Source organism: Chaetura pelagica, unplaced genomic scaffold (assembly GCF_000747805.2).
Source record: "Chaetura pelagica isolate M959 unplaced genomic scaffold, ChaPel_1.0 scaffold490, whole genome shotgun sequence".
NCBI lineage: Eukaryota > Metazoa > Chordata > Aves > Apodiformes > Apodidae > Chaetura > Chaetura pelagica.
Window position 1 is genome coordinate 520,878 of NW_009951936.1, and position 8,730 is coordinate 529,607.

General features: G+C 44.4%; 1 protein-coding gene across 1 annotated transcript in view; it reads left to right on the top strand.

The window, feature by feature from the left end:
- STXBP5L (syntaxin binding protein 5-like) overlaps positions 1–8,184 on the top strand; it is a 183,340-nt gene extending 175,156 nt beyond the window's left edge. Inside the window, 6 exon segments of the mRNA XM_009996442.1 lie at positions 629–868; positions 1,781–2,141; positions 3,079–3,244; positions 6,008–6,119; positions 6,508–6,728; positions 7,749–8,184. Coding sequence (XP_009994744.1) covers positions 629–868; positions 1,781–2,141; positions 3,079–3,244; positions 6,008–6,119; positions 6,508–6,728; positions 7,749–7,790 — 1,142 coding nt within the window. The 3' untranslated portion in view covers positions 7,791–8,184.
- Positions 8,185–8,730: the final 546 nt, after the last annotated feature.

Sequence of the window (8,730 nt, forward strand, 5' to 3'; positions counted from 1 at the left end):
AGGAAGAAGAACCGCTCCATGCCAGCTCACTGTGCAGTTGTTGCCAAGGGCACAGAGCAGATTTCTCACTTCACTCCCCAGGAAGCCAGAGTTGATTGGTACCCTGAGACGTTTTGGATGCTGGGATCGTTTTAGCAATGGGTGTCTTTTCCCCAGAGAGCAGTTATTAATGACTTGACAATAAGTGATGGCTGTGAATGCAGTACTGGAAGGTCCTGGTGATGGAAACAAGAACAGAGCAAAGGACACATGCTCTGAAATTGTTAATGGCCTCTCCCTTCATGTCCTACAGAGATGAGATACATGGATTAATTTTAAATGCATCGGTAACATATGGGTCTAAAATTATTTCATGCTATTTAGAACAAGTCCTTTGAGCTAAGGCTGTTGTAAATTCTAATTAGTCTATGCTAATCTTCATAATAAGCAGCTATTTCTAATGCAGTTCTAACTGATGAGATCTGACAGCATTTTCCACACTTATTTATACCCCGGCAGCAAGCTGGTACCGTGCTGGTGTCAGAATGTCTGCTGTATTTTCTCTACGGGGGAGTTTGCGTTTGTTGCAGGCATGTGCCTGTTCTAGGACAGCCAACTTATGTGTGTTTGCTTGTATTTATTTGTGCAGAAAACAGGGAAAACTCCTTCAACCGTTCCCGGAGCTCCAGCGTGTCCAGTATCGACAGGGACTCAAAGGAGGCCATTACTGCTTTGTACTTCATGGAGTCTTTTGCCCGAAAGAATGACTCTGCTGTGTCCCCTTGTCTCTGGGTTGGAACAGGCCTGGGTATGGTCTTAATCCTCTCCCTTAATCTGCCTGCTGGTGACGATTTACGGCAGTCAGAGCCGGTGATGGTGTCTCCAAGCGGTAAGAGTGCAGCTCTTTTCCTGTTCACTATCTGGCTTGGTACAAGAGGGGAGAATAATTTCATGATTTTGTAAGGACTTTTGGGCAGACATAGAGGGCACACAGGTAAATCCAGGTGCTTGTGGGAGACCTGCAGGTGCACGGGCTGAGACACTTTGGTTGTGCTAGTTCCAAAGGTTATCTTGTGTCGGGGGCAGAATTAGGTGTTTCTTGTGAGGACAGGGAGAAGTGAGCTGAGTTACTTCATACTGTGAAATTACAGCCCCATGTACAGTTCTGATGCAGTCCTGTCTGGGATGCTGAGAGTGGTTTCGGCTGTCGTACTACCAGGAAGCTGCTGAGAAGCAGAAGGGCATTCAGGAAAGGGAACAAAAATGTTGGCAGGTTGATGTACCAGGAGAGTTCCTTGGCTGAGTGAGTGACAGATGGTGTAGCAGAGAAAATAGAGGGCTGAGAGATCAGGGCTGAGGAGAGACAGTACACTTAGTATGCTTAAGGTAAAATAATGACAAAAATTAGAGAATGCACAAGAATAGAGGTTTCCCACCCCTGGTTTCTTTAGACAAACAATGCTGGAAGGCCACCAAACTAAGAAGAGCAATTTTACTGCTGGGGAATACAAATCTTACTAATATAATGTGGAGATAAGCAACAGCTTCTCTTTGTGGTATTCAGTGGCATATATCATGTATGTTATTTGGTGTGGGCTGCCTGAGACCTCTCCAGTTCTGGCAGCCTGCTTGTCCAGCCTCTGTTGAGTTTTCAGGAAGAACTGAGGAAGCCTTGTCACCTGAGCTGGATTAACATGCTTGCTCTGTTTACAAAAGCTGAACGTCAGCTGTGCTGCACACATTCATGGTACCGACAGCCGGGTCAGTGGTGGTGCCAGTGAGAGGAAACTCTGTTTTGCAGGCACAGTCCTGACACTGAAGGGAGCCGTGCTGACCTTCGCCTGCTTGGACTGCACGGGGACCTTGACACATCCACCGTACGAAGTATGGAGGGACCTCCACAGTGCTGACGATGGGGAAAAAACAAGGAAAAGGAAACTTGTAATGCATTCCCCTTCCTCCTCCCAGGATATGGGTGATCATCAATTTGCAGTCATTTGTTCAGAAAAACAAGCCAAAGTCTTCTCATTGCCTTCCCAAACATGTCTTTATGTCCACAACATCACCGAAACGTCCTTTTTATTGCGAGCAGATGTGGTCACCCTCTGTAACAGCGTCTGTCTGGCGTGCTTTTGTGCCAATGGGCACATCATGACACTGAGGTACTTACCTAACTAATCTTATGGCAAAACTAAGCAAAGAGGTGGCACAGTGCTGTCACGTCCCACTGGTGTTTGCTCCAGAGTGCCTGATGCTCTGCGTTAACTCCCTGGTGGGCGCATTTAGTGCCCTGCCTTGCCCACTGCCATACCTGTTCCTTGGCCTGTGTCCACTTGGGGAGTTAAGGCAGCTGCACAGCAAAGCAGACTCCTTTAATTCATAGTAATCCCCCACCTGTGACAGTTCATGGCTGATTTTTTAATTATCATAAAAGAAAACCTTGGTAATTTTGCTCAGCTATGGTAGGTCAGGTATAAAGGAGTACAGAAATACTCAGGATAGAAAGGGTACTGTTTATCCACTGTTAAGGAGCAAGTCCCATGCTTGCTGTTTCAGAAGATTTCCCACTCAGAGCACCTAGTTTCCCTCCCTTGCCATCTCCACCAGTGAGCTGACAGTGCAGTAGTCTTATAGTTGTGCCCTCAGCTTGCTACACCCCCTTTCCCTGGCCATGCCATTCAACTTTTTGAACATGCCATTCAAAATGGCAAGCTAGAAGCTGGAGGAGGGCAGCAAAGATGATGCTGGGCCATTTGCCTGCAGGGTGGAAGCAGGGCTCTGCCTTGCCATTGTCTGCAGACACCCCTGCACAGTGCCCATCCGTGTGGTGCAAGCCACACTGTGCCACTCGCACATCCCAAACCCAGGCAGTGGCAGAAGCCTAAGGGTCACTGAGGCAGCTGAAACTTCTCCCTGTGAGGAAACAAAGTATGATGGGAAGGCAGCGTGTTGTTGACAGAACTTTTGGGCTTAGAGCTGCACTTTAGCTATTCCAGTTACGCAAATCATGAACTTGAATGTTGATTCAAAGTGCAGGGACAGAGCAGGTGTACCATGTGTGGCAACTGGTGATTAATCCAGGTATCTGCTTCTCCACAGCTTGCCCAGCCTTCGCCCACTGCTGGACATCAACTATTTGCCAGTTACAGACATGAGGATAGCAAGGACCTTTTGCTTCACTAACGAAGGGCAAGCTTTGTATCTCAGCTCTCCCACAGAGATTCAGCGCTTGACGTACAGCCAGGAGATGTGTGACAATCTACAGGTAGGACTCAAACCCTTAGTTTGGTGCCCATGCATTTGTGTGGAAGGGCCTGACTCAATCAGATATAAGTTGTCATGTGTTTACTGCTGGATTGCTCAAGAGAACATGTCATACCAGGCTACAGTTTCTACTCAAAATACAAAGTTTTGAATCATAGAATGGTTAAAGTTGGAAGGGCCCTTAAATACCATCAGGCTCCAACCTCCCTGCTGTGAACAGGGACACCTCACACTAGAGCAGGCTGCACAAGCCTCATCCAGCCTGGCCTTTAACACCTCCCCGGGCAACTACCCCAGCGCCTTACTACCCTCATGGGGAAGAATTTCTTTTTGATGTCTAACCTAAATTTCCCCTCTTTCAGTTTAAAACCATTACCCCTCCTCCTATCACTGCCCACTCTGGTGAAATGGCTAAATAAGCAGTGCTGGCATTACCAGAGATGATGATGTCAAAAGCAAACATAAATATTGATGGGGAAGAAAAAGTATTTAGTGATGTTTTCATACTTGAAGTGCAGCTTGTTCTGCAGGAGCAAAAAGGTTCCTCTGTACTTGCCCTGGCCGCATGATGACAACACAGCCGAGGTCAGCAACTCTGTCACTGCGTGGCCTTTTTCATGACAGTCACACCTTGCTCCTGTGCCCCAGTGGCTGCCCTGGGCCTGCAGCCTGCCTGCACCTAATTGCAGTCTCTGCTGGTTCGTGCAGAGTCAGATCTGTGCCCAAATGGGACTCTTCACAGGCAGCTTCTCTCGAAGTCCTGCCATACGAAAGACCAACTGTTAAAAATGTCTGCAGGGAAAGAAGGGGAGGCTACAAATGGATAGCAGCTGCAGCAGTTGGTACCAGCATGTGTCCAACCACATAGCAACTACCTCAGTGAAAATACATATTCCCTTCCATTATTTTTATCATTTTCTATTTTAACTCCAAAAAATATCTTAGTACCTCCAGCTTTCAGTTGATAAGTGGAAGCAAAAGACCAACCAAATGTGGTTAGTATAAAAAAACATGCTCTGTTTTAATACATTTTTTAATTATTTACTATTGTTTTAACTCAAATAATTGGTACTTCCCTTCTTCCACATGAGGGAAGCATCTCCCATTGTACATTAAAATAAAGTAGCTATAGAGATGGTCTAATTAAAATAATTTATTTTGAGCAAAAGGTCTTAACAATGTTAGATTTGGGTTGTGTTGTTGGCTTTTTTTGCAATGAAAATGCAAATTCAAATTTTACTTACTGAAGAGGAGGAATTGTGAGAGGTTACAGGGAGAAATATGAGTAATAAAGGGGAAAAGAGCGGGGGAACAAGTTCTAGGTTATATAATTAGCAGTGAACAAGGATAGAAATATAAAAGTGGTTCTGCCAGCACTAATGCCCTAGGGAAAAATGAATTCTGAGCTGCTCAGCTCACACCACAGAACTATTTGTCTCTGGTCTGGAAAAGCACTGTGTGGAGTGAGCATTGCACACACGCTTTTGCATGTCAGGGGAGATCATTTTGCAGGAAAGCAATTTTAAAATGATCAAAAGGTCTGATCAGTGTGTCTCAGAAGATGGACCTATAGTGAGAGGCTGTTGGAAGTTGGATTTTTATTTATTTTAAATTACCCTTCCTTAATAGCATCATATGACAACTAGCCAAAGGGAAACACAGCTCTTGCTTCTCTGTACTGCCGGATTGTGGCTGCTTATATGCAAAGAGGACAGTAACAGGCTTGCACAGGCAGATGAGTACAAAAAACAGCTGACCCAGGATCACCTGCTACCAAGGAAAACAAGACAAGCTGTATGAGAGCCTCCACTTAAGCTGAAAGGGCTGCAGTAATTTTTCTCCCCTGAGCAGGTGACTGCAGAGGAGCAGTGAGAAGTCACAGCGCTGTCCTGGCACTCGGCCACCCAGGAGCCCAGTGCTTTGTGCAGCACAACAGCTGGATCTGCCTGCTGAGGCTTGGATGAGCAAACACAGGGCTGAGCAACTGTCCTCGTTGCACTACCCCGCTGGTTTGAAAGGGGACTGCACACTTGCTTTGTCAGTTTTCTTTTGCAGGGCCCACTTTTCCTGCTACTGCTGCAAATAAATCTGAGCCCGAGATTTCTTTGGCTCGACTGCTCCAAGCTCTGGCACCAGGACCTGCTTATTTAGCATCACTGGTGGCACTGCCAGAATGCCCAGTAACAATGGAGGGGAGAGGTTGTATAGAAGGTGATAGGACTTTTATTTAAAAAAAAAAAAAAAAAAAGGACAAACCCCAAACCAACAACCAAAGACACATACAAAATCCAACCGAACAACAACCCACCGAGCTCCCTGACCAGCTAGCAAGCAGTGAACTCGGGCACACTGCACAGAGTGTCCCTGCTCTCTTTGCCTGGATAAGCACTAAAGCAAAACACAATTCACAACAAATTGTTTATAGTATTGCCTCAGCTGTTTCTAAGCAAAATGTGATCATGTCACTGGTATTTTCATTCTGTATTGCTTCTACACTTTTTTTTTTTTTATCTGCTGTAATGAACATAAAGGATGGGGCAGTGACAGGGTCCCCTAGAAAGCCTCAGTCAATGGAGTTAGCCCAGGTATTTGCCTGTCATGAAACACAGATGTGAAGTACTCAATACAGTTCACACAACAGACTCTTTTAAGAGCAGCTGATTAGAGTCAATGCATGTTACTCATTAATGCAAATAAATAGACCACTTTTCACCTCACTAATTTTTTTTATTTATTTTTTTTTTACATGATCTGACTTTGCCAGGACATGCTTGGGGATTTGTTTACTCCTGTGGAAACACCAGAAGCTCAAAACAGAGGCTTTCTCAAAGGACTTTTTGGAGGAAGCGGACAAGCTTTTGACAGAGAGGAGCTTTGTAAGTAATTTTTTTGTGTGTGTAAGGTGGGTTTTTTTTCAGAAATTAATTTGTGGGATCCCCTGCCCTTGTCATCTAGGAATGGTGTGGTACACAAGATTTAGATCATTCATGGAAAGAAAAAAATAAAGATGGCCTCCTGAAGAAAGGGAGAGTCCTCAGTTGCTTTGCCACAATCCTTCATCTTGGTGGCTTCTTTTGAGCAATTGATTGTGGAGAGTCACAACTGCACTGTGTCTGTGCTGGTGCACTGAGCAAGCCTTCCACAGGTGTCACCTGCCCATCAAAGGGCATCACCGCTATGAGGCTGCAGCTTGTGGACAGGAAGCACCTCGAGAGGCACAGCCAGGAACTCATTTCTGTCTCTTTGCCCATCTTTCCCTTGCAGTTGGTGAGGCCACAGCAGGAAAAGCCTCTCGGAGCCTTGCCCAGCACATCCCTGGATCGGGTGGGATTGAAGGCGTCAGAGGAGCCGCGGGAGGAGTCATCGGGGACTTGACTCGCGCGCGCATCGCCCTGGATGAGAGAGGGCAGAAGCTGGGAGAGCTGGATGAAAGGACTGCAAGCATGATGGCCAGTGCAGAGGCATTTTCCAAACATGCACACGAGGTAGGGGCCCTGCCACCTCACCCCTAGGACTAGGAACTGCCAACCCTGTAACTCAGCCTTTGCTTCCCTTTGGGAAAGTCAAGTACAGTTTTCCCTGTTCACCCTGTCATGTTAGTTTGTGTGTTCCTGTTACCTGACATGCTGCTTTTCCTGCTCCCAAACAGTGAGAATGCAAAAAATAACCTTCCATTGCACGCCCCTTCCTTTCATGTTTTCATCCAGTCGTTAGCCTCTGAATTTAGAACATGGCACTTCTCACCCCCTCACCTTTCTCACTAATTCACAGTTGTTTTTTAAGGCACTCAGTGGAGCACAGCTATGCAGGTAGATGGATGTGTCTCCAGGAACCTTTACAGATCTTATGGGGGAGAAAAAAACTTCCAGTATAACACTGTGAAACAGTGAGATGGAATAGGGTTTGCCTGGAATAGACAGCTTCTTTGCTTAGAGCTGGTGGAAATGGAAAGCTCTACCATCCCATGCTGTTAAGGCTGGGAATCAACTAAAGTGTTTTTTTGTTGAAGATGGAACAACATTAAAGAACACTTCCCAAAATGCATGCTCTTCGTTTAAAATTAAGCACGTCTCTGGACAAGACCTTTACCTTTTCATTGGCTTTTCTAAGTGTGAAGCGAAATTATGCAGAAGGAATGTGCCCTGACATGCAAAAAGCTTCTATATTCAGGACATACCTACTATGCTTATCAGTAGATAAGCTTCTTTCTGTAACAGTAAAAAGGAAGTTCCTGGTTATTGCTGTAACTCTCTTCTATTTGCAGAAGAAATGTAGTTAAAGCTCCTCAGGAAAAATCTTGTATTGAACGTGCTGGGGTTTTTTTAATGTAGCAATTATGAAATCAAATACAAGGTCTTGTTGGACTCAAGACTTGATTACAGCATTAGTAAAGTACCACATTGCTCTTCCTTTTTTACTTACAAAGTTTGTGACAGTTAAAGGGGCTGGGTCATGTGTGATGAAGAGCAGTGTTTTATATCCATTTCTTTGTTTCCTTTTTGTAGGTGATGCTGAAATACAAGGACAAAAAGTGGTACCAGTTTTAGACTTTCAAAGAAGCTGCTTGTGGCTTTATTAAGAACACTGTTCAGGGAAGCAACATTCATTCCCAAATCTACCAGTCACTGGCCAGGGACAGGTTTGTTTTTTTTTCTCCTAGAAGATGTTTTCCTGTTACTATGATCGGATTCATCGCAGTGGGAGTCGAGGAGAAACGTTACAGACCACAAGACAGAAGCTAGAATCATGTGGGTCTTACTCCAACAGCTGGCTCATGCAGTAGCCATTTTTTTTTCCCAAAAGGAACTCAACCATCACTGTGGCATGTAGTTTTTCAGAAGCTGTAGGTATGAACTGTGGGGAGTGCGTCTGGTTAAAACTATTCTGTACAAACTCGAATGTTAATGCACTTATAAAACTTTGCATGACTAATTGACATCTTAAAAAAAAAAAAAAGAAAAAAAAAGTTAAAAAGAAAGCATGTTGTGACCTAAGAAAAATGGGATTTATTTATATTCTGAGGAAAAAACAGAACCTCAAACAACAACACACCTTAAATGGCAAAAATCTTTATTTTTAAAAGTGACATTACGAAAAGCCAGTGCATTTCAAGCATGTTTGCTACCATTCTCAACATAAAAATTAGTTGAGCTGCATTTTCTTATCTGTTATTTATTTCCCTTGAAAAACCTTCCTTGAAATGAGTGCTCTTTAACTCCTACCAGAAGAATAAGTAACTTCAAAATCCTATGCCCAAAATTTAGAGATTTTTCAAGTAGCTAGACAGGCACTATCTGAAATGGCATTAAAATGTTGGTCTAGATGGTCTATTTGCAATTCAGAGCACATGACATGTCATCCTTATCTGTACTTTTAAGAAAATGCTCTAGCTTCATCTCAGTTGTCCTTGAGGGGGACAGGGGCATTTTTCCATCCCTGTGGTGTCCTTATCACTTGGTTGTCTTTTTTCTCAGCAGCAGGAAAAGA